Source organism: Microchirus variegatus, assembly GCF_963457635.1.
Source record: "Microchirus variegatus genome assembly, chromosome: 1".
NCBI classification, from domain to species: domain Eukaryota; kingdom Metazoa; phylum Chordata; class Actinopteri; order Pleuronectiformes; family Soleidae; genus Microchirus; species Microchirus variegatus.
In genome coordinates, this window is record NC_139802.1 from 27033067 (window position 1) to 27059326 (window position 26260).

The 26260-nt window shown below is 37.8% G+C and overlaps 1 protein-coding gene across 1 annotated transcript in view; it reads right to left on the reverse strand.

Moving 5' to 3' along the window:
- LOC310933837 (ATP-binding cassette sub-family C member 4-like) overlaps positions 1 to 26260 on the reverse strand; it is a gene marked incomplete at both ends in the record, with an annotated part of 47335 nt that overhangs the window by 18872 nt on the left and 2203 nt on the right. Inside the window, 13 exons of the mRNA XM_083897407.1 lie at positions 396 to 497; positions 1570 to 1764; positions 3070 to 3166; positions 3496 to 3582; positions 3997 to 4091; positions 5404 to 5595; positions 6747 to 6836; positions 7821 to 7928; positions 8145 to 8394; positions 11351 to 11413; positions 13842 to 13967; positions 25513 to 25613; positions 25726 to 25950. Coding sequence (XP_083753533.1) covers positions 396 to 497; positions 1570 to 1764; positions 3070 to 3166; positions 3496 to 3582; positions 3997 to 4091; positions 5404 to 5595; positions 6747 to 6836; positions 7821 to 7928; positions 8145 to 8394; positions 11351 to 11413; positions 13842 to 13967; positions 25513 to 25613; positions 25726 to 25950 — 1731 coding nt within the window. The remainder of the gene's footprint in view (positions 1 to 395; positions 498 to 1569; positions 1765 to 3069; positions 3167 to 3495; positions 3583 to 3996; positions 4092 to 5403; positions 5596 to 6746; positions 6837 to 7820; positions 7929 to 8144; positions 8395 to 11350; positions 11414 to 13841; positions 13968 to 25512; positions 25614 to 25725; positions 25951 to 26260) is intronic.

Here is a 26260-nt window from a genome sequence, read left to right on the forward strand (position 1 = left end):
CGGTCATCTACTTTTGAAAAATGCTGCCACACTGTTGATGTCTTTGACATGGATGAGACAGGAGGACTGACTGTAGCCTAACATGAAAAGCTCAAAATTCACGTCTAATTAATGGCAATGCTAATCTGTCTGTCGCTCATGAGCCACGGAGCGACAACAACCCACTGGGCTGGACTAAACCAATAGTGGAAAACAAGCCTGAAGACAGGCTGTAACATGTGAAGCACGGGTGCTCTAAAACACCCCTATTAGCATGTGGTACTCCTAATGAAATTCACCATAAAAAAAAATAAATTTGTCAACCAATCACAATTTTGGTCGAGCCAGAGGAACAACAGGTTGAAAGTAAAATTTTGTACCTGAGCAAATACGCCTGCCAATAGTGACAAGCTCACCCACACGATGTTGGATCCAGCTGTGAGATATTTGACGTACAGACTCACTGAAATGCTTCCCAATGATCGACTTTCCTCTGCCACCGTGGGCACATTATCAGCCTGTGAGGAAAACAGGATTACTTTCCAAGTCAGCATGTGAGCAGATCTTTGTTAAGATTTGCTGCAGTTTGTAATTATACTAAATGTAATGTTGAATTCTTGCTTTATTCACATTAGCTGTAAACAACCTTTAGTCATTTATTTAATCATTTTAGGCTATAAACCTGGACATAGTCTGTTTCTCTGAGCTTATGAAAAGTTTTGTAGAGGTTTGTGCTTCTCACGGTAAAGTGACATTGCTTCTTACTAGTGCATATTAGTCCGAAAATAGTAATCTCTGTATTCTACCTTTTAATTTCCATTGATATTTCTGTATTTCTTTGAATTCTTTTTACTATTTAATAAAGGATATTTACGTGTGTAAGAAACAATTAAATTGGCCAACCTCTGCTGTAGCAGAAGAAGAAACATGGCATCATTAATTGCTTCATTTCTCAATTGCTATAATTGTTGAACATGGGGAGAGAACATCAGAAAGAGAGAATGTGTCTTTACAACACCAGATAAATAAACTGGGTTACTATAGCATTTGTTGTTAGTTTATAGTTTCTCCTGACTCACTAGGTGAGGTGCAGGACTTGACAGGAAAAAAACACACCGTGGCTATTGTTTTCACACATATCCCCGTTGAGTCCCTGTCCTGAAATATAACTCTATTCTTGGAGGTGTTAGTATCTATAGTACATAGTAGTAGGCTATGCTACTCTGCAAAAGAGATCCATTTGTTTGGAGAAATATGCAACTTCCCTGAGGCTAAAACATCGTGTCTGAACGGCAGGAAAAGGTTTTCTATGGAAAGTATACTGTATATAATAAAATTTAATATATACATATATATATATATATATATAATGTATATATATCATCAACATATTTCCATCTTTTATATGTTGATTCATGATAATATAATAATATCCCATGAGAATGAGAAATAAAAACAAAAAAAAAACATTTTAAGGGCTCCGTCAGAACCCACTGTAAGCACAACACGGTTTAGAGAGTAGACATTTCATGAATTTCTTTCATAGCAGTCATAGTCAGAAAGGTGAGAAAAGAAAAATGCTGCACTAACCGGTAAGGAGGAATCATCTATGTTGGAGAATGCTGAGGAGGACCGAGACCGTGAAAGGTTCTGGGACTTTTTTCTTTTGCGGATGATGTCAGAAGACTCCTGTGGCTTCTCTTCCTCGTCCTTCTTCACCAAAGAGACAAAGTCCACTCCTGACTGCTGTAGCTCCAAGTACGTCCCCTTTGCAACCATGTAACCCTGATTCACATACATGCCGTGTTGGAAAACACTCTTTTGTCACTCTCTCGTCCAACTAACACAAGGCTTGTGTTCTCTGTAGTCTAGTTCCCTAGACTACAGAGAACTGTCTGTAGAACTGTCACTAAGACCTTATTTAAACAGAAGGGCACCCAGAAGTTTAAGCATACCCAGATTTTATCTACCTTGATTTTCTGGACAGTGAAAAAACACGAGATACAATTTATTCAAACTCATTCAAACCACATACAGAGGTGGTTTTGAATGTGATTCTGATTCTGATTCTGATTCTGATTCTTTATAGAGCTGCAACTCGAATGTTCATTCTCACCGAAACTACTTACCTTTGTACTATTTTTTTTTTTAAATTTAAAAATTGGGGTACCGGTATTTTTTTTACATAGATTCTTTTTTTTTTTTTCTAAAGAAAAACGTTTCAGGGGGTTCCCAGAAACTACAGAGATATTTCCTGAAACGATGCCGTCTTTACGGTGAATGGTTTGATGTGGCCTTAGAGGTATGTTAAATGATCAACAGTGTAAGACAAGTTTGAGCTATGGCTACACATAACCATGGGACAGAAACAGGCACAGATTTCTGGCGGTATTTTGTTAGACTTTTTCCAGGGCGGACCTGAAACTTTAGAAATACATGTGGAAGACTAAACTGGCCAATGTTAATATGGACACACGCAGGGGCGGCCGGTGTATCGGGACGATTTGGGCGACGACCTCCCATCTAGGTATGTTTGTTGTATGTATCTGGTAAAGGTTGTGAAAGCTCTTGATCCTTGGTCAGTTAATAAATACTTGACTTAATATGCTGCCCCTGTCTTTATGTGGTTGCTGGACACATCTTGTGTCATGTTTAGCTGTTTTACATCATACATTAGATTCATGTAAATAATATTTGTTTATCAAGTTGCCATCTAGTGGACACAAGGAGGACTGTTAATCATCTAACAACACATTGATACTGTCTTGCTTTATGCACCTATTGAATGAGTCACCTTATCATTATCAGAAAAAATTGCCCCCCATGAAATTTTCTTCAGGAGCCGCCACTGGACACACGCATATCGGATCTGATCACGTGCAATATATAATGTGAACAGTTGGTCAGGAAGATCATATTCTGATTAGATATGCTACAAATCTACCAAACATTTTAGCTGCAGTCTAAACAAGGCCTAAGTGTCATATTCACTGCCAGACCACACCCCTGTACTGCCCCCAGTCTCCCTCCTCCTCTCCCTCACTTTGCTCCCAGGCCACTTCTGGGCATTTTTCAAAATCAGACACTGACCTCCTTGAGGACCACAATCTCATCGGCTGCTTTCAGGTACTGCAGCTGGTGGGTGACCAGGATACGGGGCTTGTTCTTCAGAACACCACAGATACACCTGTTATACACAACAAATCTTAGGTCACTTTTCTGGTCCACACATGCTTGATTAACAATGTAGCAAATTAATGACACAAGATCCTAACATCACTATACTGAGAGAAACACAGAGTTAGTCTTCATCAACGTGATCTGAACTCATTTGACAATGGTTTGAATCTAGTTCCTGAGTTGCTATGGAAAAATGACACAAATAACATTTTAGACATTTATCTAACAAACAGTTAAACACTACAGTTTTAACTCATGTATCAAGTATAATATCAATCAATCACTGTAAACAGATCCCATGAGCATGAGGAAAAATAAAACTCTGGAGTCACTCACTGTTCAAAGAGGTGTCTCCCAACCTCAGCATCCACAGCACTTAGAGGATCATCCAGAAGGTACAGATCTGCATCGTGATACACAGCTCTGAGCAAAATGGACAGAATGTCAATCAAAAATGACAAGACATGAATTCATAAACTGAATTCCTTTTACATAGGGTTTGCCTGATAAGAATTTAATTGCTCAAATTGCTACATAGTTTTTAAAAAAAAGCTTATGTGGTGTATGGCACACACAAAAACCCCAGGAATATAAACTGTAGCATGATGGGAACACAGCTTTGGCTTGGGTTAGGGTTAGGGGTAGAAGAAGCTTTTCTGTTGCTATACCATTACCCCGGTACCCCAAGAGAAGCGTTCCAAAAAGAGGAATGGTTGGGGCCAGTTATTTTGGTACTATTTCTAATGCAAATGTAATTGGCTTAAATGACATACTTTTGCTTTTAAATCTGTTTCACAGTCACACGTTGGTCTGGTTCACAGGCCACTGTCCTCCTACCTTGCCAAGTTGACGCGAGCTTTCTGTCCCCCGCTGAGAGTGACGCCTCTGTCTCCGATCAGTGTCAGATCTCCATCTGGGAAAAGCTCCAAATCCTGTACAGAGTAAGGGTGAATTCCAATTCCTTGCTTAATCCTCAATCTTAACCCTCAATCTCAAAAATGCGCTCCCTCTAGTGCAAGTGCTGTCTCGATTCTCAGAATAATTAAGTTGAGGGGCAAGTTTAAGGGCTGTATCACCCTCAATATAGAGATTTTCCGGGGCTACCCAGAATGCATTGCTTGTTTTCACATAAGAAAGATGGCGTCGAAAGCAGCGAAGCGAGTGCGTTACAAATGAAGTATTTTCTTTGTTAATAGAGATATAAAAATGATGAAAACCATTGTATTATCTTAGTTTAGGCCCATATTATGGATTACTGACGTCATTGTTGCGTAACATTTATTTTTATTTTACGATCTTTTGTCAATAGCCGGCCGGTGCGGACAAGCGATCGTTTGCTATGGTTTACATTTCAATAAGCCGTGGTGTGTGGTAACTGTCAGCTGAATATGTCTGTGGTATTTGTATGAGTATCATCTTATAACTAACTGACAACCTAATAACTTGACTGAAATAAAAAAATAAAAAAATAATCGTGACGTAAATGTGTTCTTCTTCTTCTTTTTTGGAGTTGACAGACTGGACGCAGCTTTCGCGTTATTCTGCCCCCCGCAGTCTGAAGACGTATCTGCATTTAAGGGGTGTCCCATTTCTAAGTTACAAAATAACCCTCAACACTTGGTTTTGAGGCCAGTTAAGATTAAGGGTTGAGCTTGAGGGTTAAGATAGGAATTGGAATTGGCCCTAAGTTAGAGTTGTGCCAACTCAAAATTCTTAATTCAATTTGTTTATTTAATTTTTAAATTACGATTAGTTAGCCAAACTGTTTGAAAACAGAATGTTGAGTTTGTCTTACAAAATAACATTAGTTGATGGAACTTTTTAAAAACTTGAGATCTTTTGTTGGGCTGTAAACTCAAAAATTGATTGCAGTAAGTTGCCTTGAAATTTTTCTCAACTTTTTCTTTGTCAGATGTCACTGACAGCTAGATCAGGAGGGGGTTGGACTATTTAAATGTGATGATACTGTCTCTTGGCTCCTGGGTGTAAATCTTTGAGGCTCCCTGTACCAGTTTGAGGAGTGCCTACATTCAAATGGCCACATCTTCAAATATTATCAATTAGAAGCCAGTTTTCAGTGTTAGACATGGTTGAAAAGCTTAGAAATCACACTTTCAGAATATGTAAATAACTCAAAATGCCTTTCAGCCCACTTGTTCCTGGTTTTTCCATGGCTGGGCACATACATAAGGCCAAGAAAAAACAGTCTCTATAATTTCGGAGGAGTAATTAAACATCTCTTACCCTCTTCAGAGCGCAGGCTTTAAGGACGAGCTCATACTTGTGGGGATTTAGCTCTTTTCCAAACAGGATGTTACCACGTATGGTTCCGGGGAAAACCCAGGGCTGCTGGGCAGCATAGGTCAGATTACCACTGACCTTCATCAGGCCATTTTCAACAGACAACTCCCTGAGGATAGCACTCAGCAGGGATGACTGAAGGCACAAAGGGAATTAAGACATGGTCAAAAACTAAGGGTAGGCATTTCAAGCAAAAATACTAGTCAATGATTTCTGAGTATTATTTGGCAATTATTTGGAAATCATGTAATGAGAGTATTTTTGTGTTTGCAAAGATATACAGGCACTTATTAATCTGTCCACATCAAGGCTGAATCCCAATACCACCCCTTAGCCCTCCCCCTTCCCCCTACCCCTTTGTCAGAGTTCCCCTTGGCCCTCAAAACAGAGTTGAGGGAGCGAGGGGTACGAACGTTCCCCTAAGAAATGAGACACACCTCCATTACGTCATCACGTCGTCCGGACTTGACGCTCGCGACTGCTACATCAACAAGCCGATGCGATGCTTGTTGATGTAACAATCCAAAAATGCCGTCCTCACAAGTAATGTCTGTTGCCTGGGCTATTTTTCTGTTTTTACGACTGTCAGCTGCTAACAAAGACATCGGCGGCGACGCTGTGAGGAGTGTTCACACACACAGTTACAGCGACTGCAGACCCGCTGCATTACCATAGCCACACACACACACACACACGGTGCAGAGGGAGAACGTTGCTCGCAGACAGAGCGGAGGAGAGCGGGGACAGAATCTCCTGTTCTGTCCTGAAGACGTAACTGTGCACTCCGGCACAATTTGTTAATGTTAAAAAAAAATAGCGATAGCAGCTAGCTAACCACTTACGAAAGGAACGCCGGGATAGCATCGGCTACGACTAGCTAGTAATTCAAAACAAACTTGACTAGTGATTCAGAAACACCGTTGACAATTGAAGAAGACCACAATACATCATTACACATGACTGTCGTGATTAAAATACTGAAAATACATTTGTGCGAGTCTTTAACGGCCAGCTTTCAAACTTCGCTGACAGGTGACGCGGCGGAAGCTGCGAAATTCCTCGAAGCCCTCCGTTTCAAGTGTGGTCCTGAGGAAGCTTCGTTTCGAGGGCTACGTAGCCCTACGGCTTGGCCCTACCCCTTAACCCTTATGAGAAATGAGACAGCCCTACCCCTCACATGAACGCGCAAAAACAAGGGGTAGGGGGAAGGGGGAGGGCTAAGGGGTGGTATTGGGATTCAGCCCAAGTCTTCAATGTAGCTGAGAAAATTAGAAAAAACCACTGACCTTTCCAGCTCCGACTGGTCCAATTACAGCTAACAGCTTATTTGAGTCAAGAGTAAAGGAGACGTTCTGCAGGGATGGAGTACTCAAATTCTGTGCAGGGTAAAACAAACACAATGATTAATTGAGTAAAGCTACATCTATGTCCATGAAGAAAACATATTCAAATGATAAAATGAAATAAATCCATTTTGTTTGCTTCTGGGCATTTTCTAGCCTAGATTACTGTCTTCAAAATTAAAAGACCTTTGATTCAAGGACTCGATCAGTAATTCTCAAAAGTTTTATACCAAGTACCACCTGAGAAAATATTGAGCTCTCAAAGTAACACCATTGTCATCAACTTTAAAACACAGTGGTGTAAATGGACAGCTACAGACTTTTCACAAGAGGCAGATGTATTCCCAATAATAGAATTTGCTCTCTCATCATCATATAAAGATGTAGGGAGAGAAAAGGTGACTGATAGATAGATATATCTATATACTGTACATATACACATACAGTACTGTGCAGAAAGACACCATTATATGTGTTGTTTGAGCAATGCTATAACGACAATACAGGATCATTTTTTCTATTTCACGTTACTGGAACACATCCAGAAAATATGTATGCGTTTTTTTTGTTTTAAAAAAAAAATAAAAAAATCAGAAAAAAAAAACATCCTCTTCAGGTGTCAAGTATTTAGCGTGATCTACCCTTACCCTTGAACAATAACACAGCTCTGTTAATACTGTAGTTGAACCTTAATTAATGCTACTGGTAAATTGTGTGTTTGTCCTACTATTTCATAAGAAATATCTGCTGTAAAATAAACGCCTATTATGCCAGGTTTATTCAAGACATGCTTGAGCATTACATACACACGTTGCATGAGTTAAACCCATGGACAGCTCGCGAATATATAAGAGCAGCTTTAAGATGCATCACTTCATTCCAAATTCCAATGATCACAGAATTTGACAGACAGGAAAATAACAAAACTGGTGGTAAAACTTGAAACTTTTGCACAGTACTGTACATATATGTATATATATGTACATAATGTTGTCCTGATGAACTAGTGAGTCTGACCTTGTCCCAGTAGCAGATTACATCCTGGAATTCCACAGAGGCGTTCTTATTCTCAGTCTCTGGCAGTGCATCACAGGATGGTGTGATCTCATCCAGCAATAAGAACTCCTAGACAATGATATAACCCATTAAGAGCAGAGTTCAAACAGCCCCTTCTGGTTTTTTGACAAATCACACCCTGTACACAAATATACAATGAATTCATATGCAGAAAGATTTTTATAAAGAACATAAAAGGAAAGTTAAAAGGGAAATTAAACCTTTGAAATGCTGCTACTGAACTACACCTTTAGTTTTAAAATATCCAAATAACAAAAAAATTACCTGGAACCTGGTAAGACTGACATTGGTTCCATACATGGTCTCGATGGCACGAGGGAAGAATAATGTGGCTGTGATTCGCACAGTGTTGAAGAGACCCAGCGTCATAAATACAGTAGAGGCTTTCATGGTATTTCCTAAAGCGATGTAGACCACCAAGATGATGAAAACGATTAACTTGTTGGCACCAAAATAGAAGGTCAAAACGGCTCCGCGAATGTAGGAGCTCTTCATGATTCCGGCGATCTCCTCCCTAAAATAAAAATAATAATAAACATTTAGTCAATTTCATGACTTTAAGTTTCAGGATCTGTTGTTTTTGTTTCACTGATTTGAATGTCGCCAAAATACCTTATATGCAGACCACACGACAACAGCTTATTTACAGTAACACACACAACTCAGACAGATGAGATGTGAGGTCTAAAAAAAGTCAATAAGGCCTTCTAATGTGTGTCAGGTCATAATGTGTGTGTGCACAGTATATGTAGCAAGCACAGAAAGTTCATGTTAGTAGCAGCAGCAGCAGCAAATATTACATTCTATCACAGAAAAGTAGAAGAAAACTGGCAGGAAAGCAAACTATCTTTGCAAGATTATTTCCAACTAAGCATTGTGTGTTTACTTAAAAGAGAAGGGTGTGTTGGTGGATGTTTAATATTTAAAATTATTCTGAAAGCAAATCATGGAAGTATTGATTCAGTAAACACACTCTCACACACCCTGCATAAAAACTCAAAAGATGTTTAGTTTGTGGGCTATTGTAAAACCAGTATACCTGATATCTGTGTGTGTGTGACGGGCACAACGGTCAGTGAGATATGCCCACTGACTAACGGATTTTGGATATGGACAAAGTTGTGCCAACTCAAAATTCCAATTTTTTTAATTATTATTATTATTATTATTATTTATTTTTTTAATTATCTGAACAAGATTAGCCAAACTGTCTGAAAACAGAATTTTGGGTTGGCACGACTCTAACTCACAAGTTTGTTGAACAAAATAATATTAGTTGATGGAACTTTTTAAAAACTTGAGATCTTGATCTCAGAAATTGATTGCAGTAAGTTGCCTTGAAATGTTGAGTATTCTCAACTTACATCTAAAACTGACTGAACACAGACATGATTAATTGTCACTTCATTGATTACAGGGTAGAATTTAGAGCAGGGGTCTGATCAGCAGGGGGCCGGTCAGTAAAAAAAACAACCTCCGTGAGGGAAAGCAGATATGAGCTTTGAAATATATCACAATGTTCCAATCGGGATGCCAAAATAATTAATAAATAAGTATTTTACAGAATTTCAATTTTTTTTTTTTTGTGGAATTAAATAAACATATACTATATATGATGCAAAATGAATGTACAAATAACACAAAATATCTTCAAGAACTCATTATAACTCCACATTAAGCTGTCTAATGACTTTATAAAAAAATGTTAACGATAAAATATAAACAATCAGAGATAGAATTAACAACCTCCTACCCTCCAACATCAACACACAGTTTAGTACGGCGAGCTTAGATCTAATCACGGCTCCAGGTATACAACTACTAAATAATTTTCTATAAGCCTCCGGGAGCTGACCTCACTGGTCTCCTCCTCTAAACTAACTACATGTCAGTTGGACCCTATACCAGCTAGACTCCTTAGCGAGGCTCTACCACAAGTTGGTAATATCTTACTAGATCAAATAAATATGTCTTTACTGAGCGGCTGCGTCCCAAAGGCCTTTAAGATGGCAGTAATTAAGCCATTATTTAAAAAGCCTTCTCTCGACAGTAGCATTCTGAGTAACTATAGACCGATCTCAAACCTCCCTTTTATTTCAAAGATTTTAGAAAAAGCTGTAGCCACCCAGTTGTGTGATCACCTGTGTAGCAATAATGTATTTGAAAAGTTCCAGTCTGGGTTTAGAACCCACCATAGAACCCACCATAGTACAGAGACTGCACTACTTAGAGTAAAAGATGACATTCTTATGGCATCTGAAAAAAAGGACGGGCTTCTATACTGGTCCTGCTGGATCTCAGTGCAGCATTTGACACTATAGATCATGAGATCCTGCCACATAGACTAGAACAAGATGTTGGGATCGGCACTTCATCAGAAAGATCGGACTTTCTGATGCTTAACACAGAAAAAACTAAGGTCATGGTCCTCTGTCCAAAAACCAGAAGAAGTGATCATATAACTCCTGTCTTGGCTTCTCTTCACTGGCTCCCAGTGAAAAGTAGAATAGATTTTAAAATACTTCTACTTATATACAAGGCTCTGAATAATCAGGCACCTTCTTATATTTGTGACTTAATCACTTTATATCAACTGAATAGACCGCTGCGCTCCTTGAACTCAGGTCTACTGGTTATTCCTAAAATAAATAGAAGTAGAATCGGTGGTAGAACATTTAGCTACCAGGCTCCTCTCCTGTGGAACCAACTTCCACTTTCAGTCAGACAGTCTGACTCTGTCTCTGCCTTTAAGGTGAGACTGAAAACCTACCTCTTTAACATAGCCTATAGTCGAAGCTAGATCAGGTATGTCCTGATTAGAATAGTCTATCTTATGCTGTCATAGGCTTAGACTGCTGGGGGAATTTCCCATCATGCACTTAGAATGAGCACAGACTTTGCACGAGCCGCACTTTCTCTACCCCGTCCTCGATTTTTCAACCCTCACCACTTACCTGATGTCCCTCCATGACATGTAGCACATAAATCCACATGTAGCACATCTCTAACTGATTTTAATCTCTTACAGTTCTGCTGACACCAGTGAACGACATGAGGTCAGGACAGGAAAGAGGACTCCGTTATCCCCAAATCTCTGACCACAACAGCCTTCACTACAGGCTGTGACAAACCCAGTGATCCAGATGGATCCTGGGACTTAAAGACTTTTTACTTTCTATTCTTTGTCATTGTGTATTGTATGTTTTGGGTTTTGGGTCTACTGCACGTCTGTCCGTCCAGGGCAGAGCCGGCCCTGGGCATAGGCAGTATAGGCAAATGCTAGGGGCGCCGTCATCCGCGGGGGGCGCCGAAAACGGGGGGAGGAAATTATTATTATTATTTTTTTACCAGTGCCATTACTACTATTATTTCGAAATATTATTTAAGCCCACATCAACATAAAGTCATAGCAAAGACTATTAAATAATGCAGAAGCCTTGTTTCTGGGTGCCTGGCTCGTTCCTCTGTACCTGCCCTCTGTGATGGGGGCGGAGTCAAGAGGCCAGCTGCCAGAATCTGACCGGACCGTGACTCTGAGACGAAGAAAAAGATTAATGACACTGTATCGGAATTATGTCCAAAAGACTGAAGCCATCCGCCGCCCAAGGAAGGGTGTAGGGTGGTTGTAAGCCTTTGGTTTTATGTGTCACAGTTCATGTTTGTTAAAGTTTACATCAGTGTTAAAGTGCAGTTAAAGTGTATAACTGTTAATATTTCATACCTTAGCTTTCCCATATCATTCATAGGCTATATATACATATTAATTTCACTGCACTTTACTGGTTTTTGCACTCTGGTTAGACTGAATTGCATTGCAATGACAATAAAGTTGAATGAATCTCATCACATTTTCATTATTAGTCTATATTAGTCTCATGTATAGCACACCAAGCATCTGTTTTTTTTATTAAAATGTAACATGCAGTCGTCACATATACTTCTCTTCTCTCTTCAGATGCACTTTTAAAATATTTCAGTACCCCCCCCAGTGACACAGCATCAGGTGCTGCTGTCCCGTCGACCTCTGCACAGCCCAGTGACACAGCATCAGTGCAGACTGCACTGATTTCATTATTTATTATTTTGTGCAATACCATATTTATATTGTATTTTTTATTCATTTTATGTCACTTGTTTTCATGTGCAGTGTTCGGCTTAATATGTTTGCCTTATTTATTTTGTATTTCATCACTTCTGTTTCTTTCTTTAGTTTTTATTTGGTGTAATATTTTTTACTCAAAGAAATAAAATCTTGAATACACGCATGCAGTTTCTGTGTGATTGTATGAAAGTTCATTGTGAAATTGACTGATGCGATACAAGGGGGCGCCAGCTAAAATCTTGCCTAGGGCACCAAATTACTCAGGGCCGGCACTGGTCCAGGGAGTGGATCCCTCACCTGTGGTTCTCCCTAAGGTTTCTTCCCTATTTCCCTGTTATAAGGTTTTTCCCTGGTAGTTTTTCCTTACCCTGGTCGAAGGTCTAAGAACAGAGGATGTTACCAACCCTGTGAAGTCCCGTGAGACAAACTATGTTTTGTAAACTGTGGGCTATACAAATGAAGATTGATTGATTGATTGATTGATTGATTGATTAAAAGTATATTTATGGCAATTTTCAAAGCCAAACATCAGATTCATGCAATTAAAAAATAGCTGTTATGTCCAATCCTTTTTTACACTTACGTAATATCCACTGTCAGTGTGTGAGAGAAAGATGGAGCTGGAACACCAAACCATAACATCAACAGAATGTGTAGCTCATAAATGAATATTTATTTTGTGAAGGCAGTATATCAATGTGTTTCCTTATTTCTGTCTTACATCTTTAATTCAGCAACTAAAGATGTGTTTACACAATGCATTTGTGCAGGAGAAAATATGGAAATGCGAGTCCTCCGGCTGTTGCAAATATGAGAGTAGACTGACTGTTAAAAGTTGTCACTTCACTGAAATTCAAATGCTCATTTAGACTTAGGGCATAGACACACATCTTTTTCATGCAGACCTTTTATGTTTGTTTAAGCTAAAAAAACAAAAAAAAACAATAACCTGACACGGTATATCTACAATGGAATTTTCCCTCAGGCATACCTGAGGCACAGTGGCCCCACTTCAACATTGAGCAATAGGAGGATAAAGTAAAAGTTCCTAATCTTCCTGGTCATAATGAGAGATAGAGGAAAAACACCATGTGAAAGACTTTGATGGAGGATTGAAACATGTTTAGTCCTTTGTATCAGTTAGTGATTATAAGCAAATGTTTTAATCACAATTAAAGGTGCATTATGTAATAAATCTAAAGCAACTGGCCATAAAATCCTCCTAATATGTCACAGAGACTCAGGAATAATGTTCATATAACAAACTGAACTCACCAACAACAACAGTACAGACAAAATATTTGCATTAAAACAATCTTTTGCAGACTGATAATCATGTTTGTGTTTTCAAATCATGTTATGAAATCATCGTCTACCAATCATTGCAGTCAGCAGAGTCTCAGCTGCAGAGCAACCAGTTATGTCAGAAAACGGAACCTAAAAGACCTCGGTATTTTGAATTTGAATGTAGTAACCATTTTTGGGCACATTCTTACATATGGCACCTTTAATGTTTTGGTTAAACGCTAACAGTGGCTTTGTAGATCCACTGTGATCTGTAAGTTGTTATGCACATATGGAAATACTTAGCCATAACATTGTTATTGTTCTCAATAAATTGTAAGTTCTTTATGTTTTGTAAAATGGTACTTCATTAAACGTAAATCAAAGGGAAAATTTAGGAGCCCTGGTTGATAGGTCATTACACTATTATTATACTATTATTTTACTGCTCCGGCCCATGACCTATGAGTTTGACACCCCTGGCTTAGAGAATGAAATGTAGTTCTGTAACTTGGATGTATTCATAAAAACATCAATCAAAAAGGAGCAACTGATTGAAGTTGTGCAGATTTTACCTTCTGACATCAGTGACCAAAGCAGCAAATGGTTTCTCCCAAGCGTACATCTTGATGATCCTCATTCCAGAAACCACTTCGTTCATTATGCGGAGTCTGCTGTCAGTCAAATTTACTGTCATTTCCCTTTGAAAGAACAAAATGAATGATGAGAAATGCTTCTTATGCTTAATTACTGTATAAAAATATACTACGTTTTTTAACAGGTCATTGTAAAAAGTCAGCCAATATAACATTAAACACAAGTGTGGGATAAGTAAAAGATTAAGAAAAACTGTGCGTGTCTCTGTGTATTTGTGTACGTTACCTGTATTTAGAATACAATGATCCAGCATAGAATTGAAAGGGCAGCATTAGCAAAATGAGCCCCAAGCCGACTATGGATGCGTAGCCGATCCTGAACCACAGCAGTATGATCACTATTGCTACTTGGATTGGTCCGATATATATGTAGTTCATGAAGATAGTCAACTGTTAAAGAGAAATTGCAAGAAAATATGTTTGCATTTCATGAGTCATGCAAAAATTGTGTAGATAAATGACACTTCTGGGCCACAGTTTTATGAGCGCATTAAATATAATTTTCTTGTGCAAATGTTTATCATGTGACAAACTGTGAGTGTTTTCTCTCTGAGTGATAAACTTTTATGTGCTCTAAATCCTCCACAGCACTCAATACTAGGGGTGGGAAAAATAATAGATTCTTCGATGCATCACGATTCTCTCTAGAACGATTCCGAATCGATGCGGATAAGTTAATAATCGGAATTAAAAAAAAATAATAATAATAATTTACTTCGCCTGCTGACTGCGGTCAAGCCAGCCGTGGTTCGCGTCTGCCTGGTCAAATCAGCCGCACGTATTTTTCTAGTGCGCTAATCTACTAACGTTTACGGTAATCATAATGAAACGGCACTGAAGAGCCGGGAGTGACTGTGAGTAGATAAAGATTTATACTGCTGGACTGAGTAGCATCCAGCTGCAGCCCCGGAGAGCAACAACCCGGAACAACACCCCGGCGTTATGGAAGTTTTTTTTTTTTTTAGTTTTTATTTATTTATTTTTAACTTTGTTTACACCACGAAACAGAGGATTCGGCCAGAAAACTCAAAGAAGAAGAACAAATGAAGAGAACACTAGAAAATAGTGACACGAATACTCCCCAGACTACGTGCAAGCATTATATGAAGTACTTTTACTGTGTACCTTTAAACTAATCCTGCCAAAATCTTAACAGTGGACAAGACAAAGTCGATTTCTCCGAAATTTGTCATGGAATAAAAAGCTTATTTCCCATAAGTAGTCCAAGATTCATAAACTACTAAAGTAAGTACCTCCTAGATTACCTGCATGAATAATATCAAGTACTTTTACTGTGTACTTTTTGAGTAATACTCTGTCCTTTACAAAGTACACGATTAAGTCGATTTCGCCCAACTTTGACATGGAATAAAACGCTTAATTCCCATAAGTAGTCCAATAATCATACACCACTGAACTCACTACTTCAAAGATTACCTGCATGAATAATATCAAGTACTTTTACTGTGTACTTTTTGAGTAATCCTCTGTCAAAATCCCTAACACAGGAGATGATTAAGTCTATTTCTCCCAAACTTGACATGGAATAAAAAACTTATTTCCCATAAGTAGTCCGAGATTCATACACTATTGAACTTAGTACTTCCTAGATTACCTGCATGACTAATATCAAGTACTTTTACACTGTACTTTTTGAGTAATCCTCTGTCAAAATCCCTAACACAGGAGATGATGAAGACTATTTCTCCCAGCTTTGACATGGAATAAAATGCTTATTTCCCATAAGTAGTCCAAGATTCATACACTACTGAATTAAGTACCTCCTAGACTACCAACATGAATACTTCTAAGTACTTTTACTGTGTACTTTTTGAGTAATCCTCTGTCAGAATCCTTTACAGAGTACACGATTAAGTCGATTTCACCCAACTTTGACATGGAATAAAAAGCTTATTTCCCATAAGTAGTCCAAGATTCATACACTATTGAAGTTAGTACTTCCTAGACTACCTGCATGAATAATATCAAGTACTTTTACTGTGTACTTTTTGAGTAATCCTCTTTCAAAATCCTTTACAAAGTACAAGATTAAGTCGACTTCACCAAACTTTGACATGGGATAAAATGCTTATTTCCCATAAGTAGTCCAAGATTCATACACTACTGAATTAAGTACCTCCTAGACTACCTACATGAATAATATCAAGTACTTTTACTCTGTACTTTTTGAGTAATACTCTGTCAAAATCCTTTACAGAGTACCCGATTAAGTCGATTTCACCCAACTTTGACATGGAATAAAAAGCTTATTTCCCATAAGTAGTCCAAGATTCATACACTATTGAAGTAAGTACTTCCTAGACTACCTGCATGAATAATATCAAGTACTTTTACTGTGTACTTTTTGAGTAATACTCTGTCAAAATCCCTAACACAGGAGATGATTAAGTCTATTTCTCCCAACTTTGACATGGAATATAAAGCTTATTTCCCATGAGTAGTCCAATATTCATACACTACTGAATTAAGTACCTCCTAGACTACCTACATGAATAATATCAAGTACTTTTACTGTGTACTTTTTGAGTAATCCTCTTTCAAAATCCTTTACAGTGTACAACATTAAGTCGATTTCGCCCAACTTTGACATGGAATAAAATGCTTATTTCCCATAAGTAGTCCAACACTCATACACTTTTGAACTAAGTACTTCCTAGACTACCTACATGAATAATATCAAGTACTTTTACTCTGTACTTTTTGAGTTATCCTCTGTCAAAATCCTTTACAAAGTACAAGATTAAGTCGACTTCACCAAACTTTGACATGGGATAAAATGCTTATTTCCCATAAGTAGTCCAAGATTCATACACTACTGAATTACGTACCTCCTAGACTACCTACATGAATAATATCAAGTACTTTTACTCTGTACTTTTTGAGTAATACTCTGTCAAAATCCTTTACAGAGTACCCGATTAAGTCGATTTCACCCAACTTTGACATGGAATAAAAAGCTTATTTCCCATAAGTAGTCCAAGATTCATACACTATTGAAGTGAGTACTTCCTAGAATACCTGCATGAATAATATCAAGTACTTTTACTCTGTACTTTTTGAGTAATACTCTGTCCTTTACAAAGTACACGATTAAGTCGATTTCGCCCAACTTTGACATGGAATAAAACGCTTAATTCCCATAAGTTATCCAATAATCATACACCACTGAACTCACTACTTCAAAGATTACCTGCATGAATAATATCAAGTACTTTTACTGTGTACTTTTTGAGTAATCCTCTGTCAAAATCCTTTACAGAGTACACGATTAAGTCAATTTCACCCAAATTTGACATGGAATAAAAAGCTTATTTCCCATAAGTAGTCCAAGATTCATACACTATTGAAGTTAGTACTTCCTAGACTACCTGCATGAATAATATCAAGTACTTTTACTGTGTACTTGTTGAGTAATCCTCTTTCAAAATCCTTTACAAAGTACAAGATTAAGTCGACTTCACCAAATTTGACATGGGATAAAATGCTTATTTCCCATAAGTAGTCCAAGATTCATACACTACTGAATTAAGTACCTCCTAGACTACCTACATGAATAATATCAAGTACTTTTACTCTGTACTTTTTGAGTAATACTCTGTCAAAATCCTTTACAGAGTACCCGATTAAGTCGATTTCACCCAACTTTGACATGGAATAAAAAAGCTTATTTCCCATAAGTAGTCCAAGATTCATACACTATTGAAGTTAGTACTTCCTAGACTACCTGCATGAATAATATCAAGTACTTTTACTGTGTACTTTTTGAGTAATACTCTGTCCTTTACAAAGTACACGATTAAGTCGATTTCGCCCAACTTTGACATGGAATAAAACGCTTAATTCCCATAAGTAGTCCAATAATCATACACCACTGAACTCACCACTTCAAAGATTACCTGCATGAATAATATCAAGTACTTTTACTGTGTACTTTTTGAGTAATCCTCTGTCAAAATCCCTAGCACAGGAGATGATTTAGTCTATTTCTCCCAAACTTGACATGGAATAAAAAACTTATTTCCCATAAGTAGTCCGAGATTCATACACTATTGAACTTAGTACTTCCTAGATTACCTGCATGACTAATATCAAGTACTTTTACACTGTACTTTTTGAGTAATCCTCTGTCAAAATCCCTAACACAGGAGATGATAAAGACTATTTCTCCCAGCTTTGACATGGAATAAAATGCTTATTTCCCATAAGTAGTCCAAGATTCATACACTACTGAATTAAGTACCTCCTAGACTACCAACATTAATACTTTCAAGTACTTTTACTGTGTACTTTTTGAGTAATCCTCTGTCAAAATCCTTTACAGAGTACACGATTAAGTCGATTTCACCCAACTTTGACATGGAATAAAAAGCTTATTTCCCATAAGTAGTCCAAGATTCATACACTATTGAAGTTAGTACTTCCTAGACTACCTGCATGAATAATATCAAGTACTTTTACTGTGTACTTTTTGAGTAATCCCCTTTCAAAATCCTTTACAAAGTACAAGATTAAGTCAACTTCAACAAACTTTGACATGGGATAAAATGCTTATTTGCCATAAGTAGTCCAAGATTCATACACTACTGAATTAAGTACCTCCTAGACTACCTACATGAATAATATCAAGTACTTTTACTCTGTACTTTTTGAGTAATACTCTGTCAAAATCCTTTACAGAGTACCCGATTAAGTCGATTTCACCCAACTTTGACATGGAATAAAAAGCTTATTTCCCATAAGTAGTCCAAGATTCATACACTATTGAAGTTAGTACTTCCTAGACTACCTGCATGAATAATATCAAGTACTTTTTTCTGTGTACTTTTTGAGTAATACTCTGTCCTTTACAAAGTACACGATTAAGTCGATTTTGCCCAACTTTGACATTGAATAAAACGCTTAATTCCCATAAGTAGTCCAATAATCATACACCACTGAACTCACTACTTCAAAGATTACCTGCATGAATAATATCAAGTACTTTTACTGTGTACTTTTTGAGTAATCCTCTGTCAAAATCCTTTACAGAGTACACGATTAAGTCAATTTCACCCAAATTTGACATGGAATAAAAAGCTTATTTCCCATAAGTAGTCCAAGATTCATACACTATTGAAGTTAGTACTTCCTAGACTACCTGCATGAATAATATCAAGTACTTTTACTGTGTACTTTTTGAGTAATCCTCTTTCAAAATCCTTTACAAAGTACAAGATTAAGTCGACTTCACCAACTTTGACATGGGATAAAATGCCTATTTCCCATAAGTAGTCCAAGATTCATACACTACTGAATTAAGTACCTTCTAGACTACCTACATGAATAATATCAAGTACTTTTACTCTGTACTTTTTGAGTAATACTCTGTCAAAATCCTTTACAGAGTACCCGATTAAGTCGATTTCACCCAACTTTGACATGGAATAAAAAAGCTTATTTCCCATAAGTAGTCCACGATTCATACACTATTGAAGTTAGTACTTCCTAGACTACCTGCATGAATAATATCAAGTACTTTTACTGTGTACTTTTTGAGTAATACTCTGTCCTTTACAAAGTACACGATTAAGTCGATTTCGCCCAACTTTGACATGGAATAAAACGCTTAATTCCCATAAGTAGTCCAATAATCATACACCACTGAACTCACCACTTCAAAGATTACCTGCATGAATAATATCAAGTACTTTTACTGTGTACTTTTTGAGTAATCCTCTGTCAAAATCCCTAGCACAGGAGATGATTTAGTCTATTTCTCCCAAACTTGACATGGAATAAAAAACTTATTTCCCATAAGTAGTCCGAGATTCATACACTATTGAACTTAGTACTTCCTAGATTACCTGCATGACTAATATCAAGTACTTTTACACTGTACTTTTTGAGTAATCCTCTGTCAAAATCCCTAACACAGGAGATGATAAAGACTATTTCTCCCAGCTTTGACATGGAATAAAATGCTTATTTCCCATAAGTAGTCCAAGATTCATACACTACTGAATTAAGTACCTCCTAGACTACCAACATTAATACTTTCAAGTACTTTTACTGTGTACTTTTTGAGTAATCCTCTGTCAAAATCCTTTACAGAGTACACGATTAAGTCGATTTCACCCAACTTTGACATGGAATAAAAAGCTTATTTCCCATAAGTAGTCCAAGATTCATACACTATTGAAGTTAGTACTTCCTAGACTACCTGCATGAATAATATCAAGTACTTTTACTGTGTACTTTTTGAGTAATCCTCTTTCAAAATCCTTTACAAAGTACAAGATTAAGTCGACTTCACCAAACTTTGACATGGGATAAAATGCTTATTTCCCATAAGTAGTCCAAGATTCATACACTACTGAATTAAGTACCTCCTAGACTACCTACATGAATAATATCAAGTACTTTTACTCTGTACTTTTTGAGTAATACTCTGTCAAAATCCTTTACAGAGTACCCGATTAAGTCGATTTCACCCAACTTTGACATGGAATAAAAAGCTTATTTCCCATAAGTAGTCCAAGATTCATACACTATTGAAGTTAGTACTTCCTAGACTACCTGCATGAATAATATCAAGTACTTTTTTCTGTGTACTTTTTGAGTAATACTCTGTCCTTTACAAAGTACACGATTAAGTCGATTTTGCCCAACTTTGACATTGAATAAAACGCTTAATTCCCATAAGTAGTCCAATAATCATACACCACTGAACTCACTACTTCAAAGATTACCTGCATGAATAATATCAAGTACTTTTACTGTGTACTTTTTGAGTAATACTCTGTCAAAATCCCTAACACAGGAGATGATTAAGTCTATTTCTCCCAACTTTGACATGGAATAAAAAGCTTATTTCCCATAAGTAGTCCAATATTCATACACTACTGAATTAAGTACCTCCTAGACTACCTACATGAATAATATCAAGTACTTTTACTTTGTACTTTTTGAGTAATCCTCTTTCAAAATCCTTTACAGTGTACAAGATTAAGTCGATTTCGCCCAACTTTGACATGGAATAAAAAGCTTATTTCCCATAAGTAGTCCAACACTCATACACTTTTGAACTAAGTACTTCCTAGACTACCTACATGAATAATATCAAGTACTTTTACTGTGTACTTTTTGAGTTATCCTCTGTCAAAATACCTAACAGAGTACACGATTAAGTCGATTTCGCCCAACTTTGACATGGAATAAAACGCTTAATTCCCATAAGTAGTCCAACAATCATACACCACTGAACTCACTACTTCCAAGATTACCTGCATGAATAATATCAAGTACTTTTACTGTGTACTTTTTGAGTAATACTCTGTCAAAATCCCTAACACAGGAGATGATTAAGTCTATTTCTCCCAACTTTGACATGGAATAAAAAGCTTATTTCCCATAAGTAGTCCAATATTCATACACTACTGAATTAAGTACCTCCTAGACTACCTACATGAATAATATCAAGTACTTTTACTCTGTACTTTTTGAGTAATCCTCTTTCAAAATCCTTTACAGCGTACAAGATTAAGACGATTTTGCCCAACTTTGACATGGAATAAAACGCTTATTTCCCATAAGTAGTCCAAGATTCATACACTATTGAACTGAGTAGTTCCTAGACTATCTACGTGAATAATATGAAGTACTTTTACTGTTTACTTTTTGAGTAATCCTCTGTCCAAATCCCTAACACAGGACAAGATTAAGTCGATTTCTCTTTGTCACCTCTCTGGAAGACATTTTGAGGTTCTGATTGAGCACAACGGAGCTTCGACGACACGGGATGCTAATTGTACAATGAAGAAATACGAAGTTTAGGGATGCCAACTAATGAAAACAAACATCCCGTGTCGTCCAGAGAGGTGACGACATGGGTTAATTGACATAAACGTGCTGATTTATCGTGTTAGACAACCAACCGGTATTGCCGAGAGGAAAAAGCCAAAAAAAAGCAAAACACTGACAAACACGATGACAAAAAAGCTGAGATTGGCACAGCGACGCTCCGGTGGAGGATCAAGCGTTCTGTGATGGATGGAATAAGTAATGGTTGAGCGGATTATATGTAATATTGTCCTCTGTTAAGGAGTTTTGACAGCAGATAACTCAAAAGTATTGATATGATATTATTCATGCAGGTAGTCTAGGAAGTACTAACTTCAATAGTGTATGAATCTTGGACTACTTATGGGAAATGAGCATTTTATCCCATGTCAAAGTTGGGTGAAATCGTCTTAATCTTGTACGCTGTAAAGGATTTTGAAAGAGGATTACTCAAAAAGTACACAGTAAAAGTACTTGATATTATTCATGCAGGTAGTCTAGGAGGTACTTAATTCAGTAGTGTATGAATCTTGGACTACTTATGGGAATTAAGCGTTTTATTCCATGTAAAAGTTGGGCGAAATTGACTTAATTGTGTACTCTGTTAGGTATTTTGACAGGATTACTCAAAAAGTACACAGTAAAAGTACTTGATATTATTCATGTAGGTAGTCTAGGAAGTACTAACTTCAATAGTGTATGAATCTTGGACTACTTATGGGAAATGAGCATTTTATCCCATGTCAAAGTTTGGTGAAGTCGACTTAATCTTGTACTTTGTAAAGGATTTTGAAAGAGGATTACTCAAAAAGTACACAGTAAAAGTACTTGATATTATTCATGCAGGTAGTCTAGGAGGTACTTAATTCAGTAGTGTATGAATCTTGGATTACTTATGGAGAATAAGCTTTTTATTCCATGTCAAAGTTGGGTGAAATCGACTTAATCGGGTACTCTGTAAAGGATTTCGAAAGAGGATTACTCAAAAAGTACACAGTAAAAGTACTTGATATTATTCATGTAGGTAGTCTAGGAGGTACTTAATACAGTAGTGTATGAATCTTGGACTACTTATGGGAAATAAGCGTTTTATTCCATGTCAAAGCTGGGAGAAATAGACTTAATCATCTCCTTTGTTAGGGATTTTGACAGAGGATTACTCAAAAAGTACACAGTAAAAGTACTTGATATTATTCATGCAGGTAATCTTGGAAGTACTGAGTTCAGTGGTGTATGAATATTGGACTACTTATGGGAATTAAGCGTTTTATTCCATGTCAAAGTTGGGCGAAATTGACTTAATTGTGTACTCTGTTAGGTATTTTGACAGAGGATTATTCAAAAAGTACACAGTAAAAGTACTTGATATTATTCATGAAGGGAGTCTAGGAAGTATATAATTCAGTCGTGTATGAATCTTGGACTACTTATGGGAAATAAGCTTTTAATTCCATGACAAAGACAAAAAAAAAAGGCCATAACGCTGGTGTGTTGTTCCTGGTTGTTGCTCTCCGGGGCTGCACTACACGCTGTCACTCCCAGCTCTTCAGTGCCGTTTCATTACGCTTACCGTAAACGTTAGTAGATTCGCGCACTAGAAAAAAAAAACCTGCGGCTGATTTGACCAGGCAAACGCGAACCACGGCTGGCTTGACCGCAGTGCCTGCTGCAACATTCTGTTCGCTTCGCTTGCTGCAGAGCCAGGGTTTCCCCCAGTGTATTATAAGCCTAGCGGGCCGCCAGGCTTTGCGTTGCTTGTTTATTTATTTAAAATAGATTTTTTTATACACCTCAGCTTTTTCTATACCGGGGAACAAGAGCGCACGTTCCCCCATGTAATCCGCGCAGCGCACGCTTGTCCAGGTGCCGATTGAAACCCAAGTCACACTATCAAGTGCGTCATTATTATGGTTACATCGTTCTTGTCAATAAAGATATTATATGTAGGGATGCACCGATAATTCGGCGGTCGAAACAGAGCAAGTTCACGGTGGAACAGCACCTGTTAAACGCTGGAGTCTCTGCGCAAAAGTGAAACTTGGCTGCGTGCGGCACAGATTATCAACTCCCCGCGACCCGTGACATTCACTTCACAGCAGAGAACATTCTCTCTCTTTGGGCAGTTAACTAAAGACATCAGCTCATCTGATGCATCTGTTATTCCCGTAATTGCAGCGTTAAAGCGTCTTCTTTCACAAAGATTAAGACCACGGAGTGAAAACAATGAAAAGTGCGCTCTGCTCTTCAGAGTCTGTCACCACTCAGTTTCACTTGGATCACCTGCACTTCATCACGACTGTACTCCATCCTCATCATAAAGATCATTATTTTTATGTGGGGATAAAACACGTAGAGAAATGATCCAGTCTGCTTTAGATCAAATCAAAATCAAATGAGCGCTTGGAGACGCAGGAGCGACGAACGGCGCAGGAGAGGGAGAAGAGAACAGCGCAGGGGCGGTGCGCAGAAATAAAAGGGCTGTCTGCACCAGATGAGGCAGATGAGGGGGCACTACCACTTTTATGTTGCATTATCTTACTTTTAAATTAGTAGCAAAGTCCATCCATCCATCCATCCATTATCTACCGCTTTTTCCTCCACCAGAGGGTCACGGGGGGTGCTGTGCCTATCTCAGCAGACATTGGGCGATAGGCGGGGTACGCCCTGGACAGTTCGCCAGTCCATCACAGGGCCACATATAGACAAACAACCATTCACTCACACTCTCACACCTACGGTCAATTTAGAGTGGTCAATTCACCTAATCCCCATATCGCATGTTTTTGGACTGTGGGAGGAAGCCAGAGAACCCGGAGAACCCGGAGAAAACCCACGCACACACGGGGAGAACATGCAAACTCCTTGCAGAAAGGCCCTTGTTCCGAGGATATTCCAAACGGGGCTCGAACCCAGGAACCCGGGTCTTCTTGCTGCAAAGGCAAGAGTGCTAACCACTACACCAACCGTGGGCCCTAGTAGCAAATTATTAAAGTAAAAAACTGTTGCATCGAGATGCATCGATAATCGGTTTAGAATCGAATCGTTGACCTCTGAATCGTAATCGAATCAAATCGTGAGGTGCTAAGAGATTCCCACCCCTACTCAATACACATGCCAGGACGGCTCCACTGCTCCAGAAAATACTGTATATAAAAGAATGTGACTTACAAAAAAGAATACAAAGCAACTTCACCAAAAAGACCATGGTGATCAGCCACTAAATCAGAAATTGGCCGGAAGTGGCAGAAATGATACATTCAGCACATTTTATGAAACAACAAAATGTATTGTCTATCACCATTTATCCAGAAAATATCCAGGTATTCATTTACCCCCATCTAGGTATTGTGCATTACTGCACAAATTGGGTTGTGACAGAAAACACTGTGGGTCATTGTGGATCATTTGATAAGCAATGGTATTGATGATGGATGAAGCACCCACGTGCCTCAGCGAATGATTGACAGAGAGGTACACAGGGTACAGAACATTGATAAATGTATGGAATGCATATAATAAGTTTGTTAATTCTGTGGTGACCTGCAGTTAGTCTCTTGGGTATTTTTTAGGCATTGTTTAGGTGTTTTAGGGTAATAATTCAGTATATAATAAAGAAATAAAGTGTCTTATGTTTTAGTCTGCGTGTATTATTGTAATTCTCATGACATGTTTTACTATCTATAGTTAGCCAATTATTTTTGCACTGACTTTCTCTTGCAGCAATAACTAAATAAATAAACAAACAAACAACCTGTCACCTACTTCATCAAACATGTTGACGTCATTGGAAAGGAGGTTGACAATCTGGCCTGTGGTGGTCTTTACGATTGCTGAATTGTTGAGACGCAGAGCCTAGAGAAAGATTGGCAAAATGATGAAGAAACATAGAAAAGTGTTGAAGAAGCTTTGTTCATAAAAAAGAGGAATCGTTTCATCTTTGTGTGACTGAACAAACTCTTCCAACCTTCTGATAGATCACGTGACCCACGGCCACTCTCATCCTCCAGCCTGCTCTCTGGAGCTGGTAGAACTGGTGGTTATGTAAGAATGCCATAATTATGGTGAAGATGGAAAAACCAGCTGTGTATCCGAGGGCCTTGTGGTAACCCACATCATCTTCTGTGTCCATATTTTCAAAGTACTGAAGTATCTTCTCCAGTAGAAGTGGATGGGAAAATTTAATGCACTCCTGATATGAAGGAAACAAGATGAAGACAGGTGAGCATCACAACATGCTGACAGCTGATCATTCTAACTACAGGGCTCTGACACATTTTGCAGCATGTTCTGGTTAAAATGATATGATAACAGGGCCTTAAGTTTGGTTCTCTAGGTGAGATGAAATCTCAAATCAATGTTTTATATCTGCTTTGCCTTGAATATCCTGAAAAAACAAAATAATATATATAAAAAGCTGATAGGGGGCATCAAAATGATCTCAAATGATTATGAATAGATACACAAAAATAATACAAAATAACAATTATAACATTAAAGAA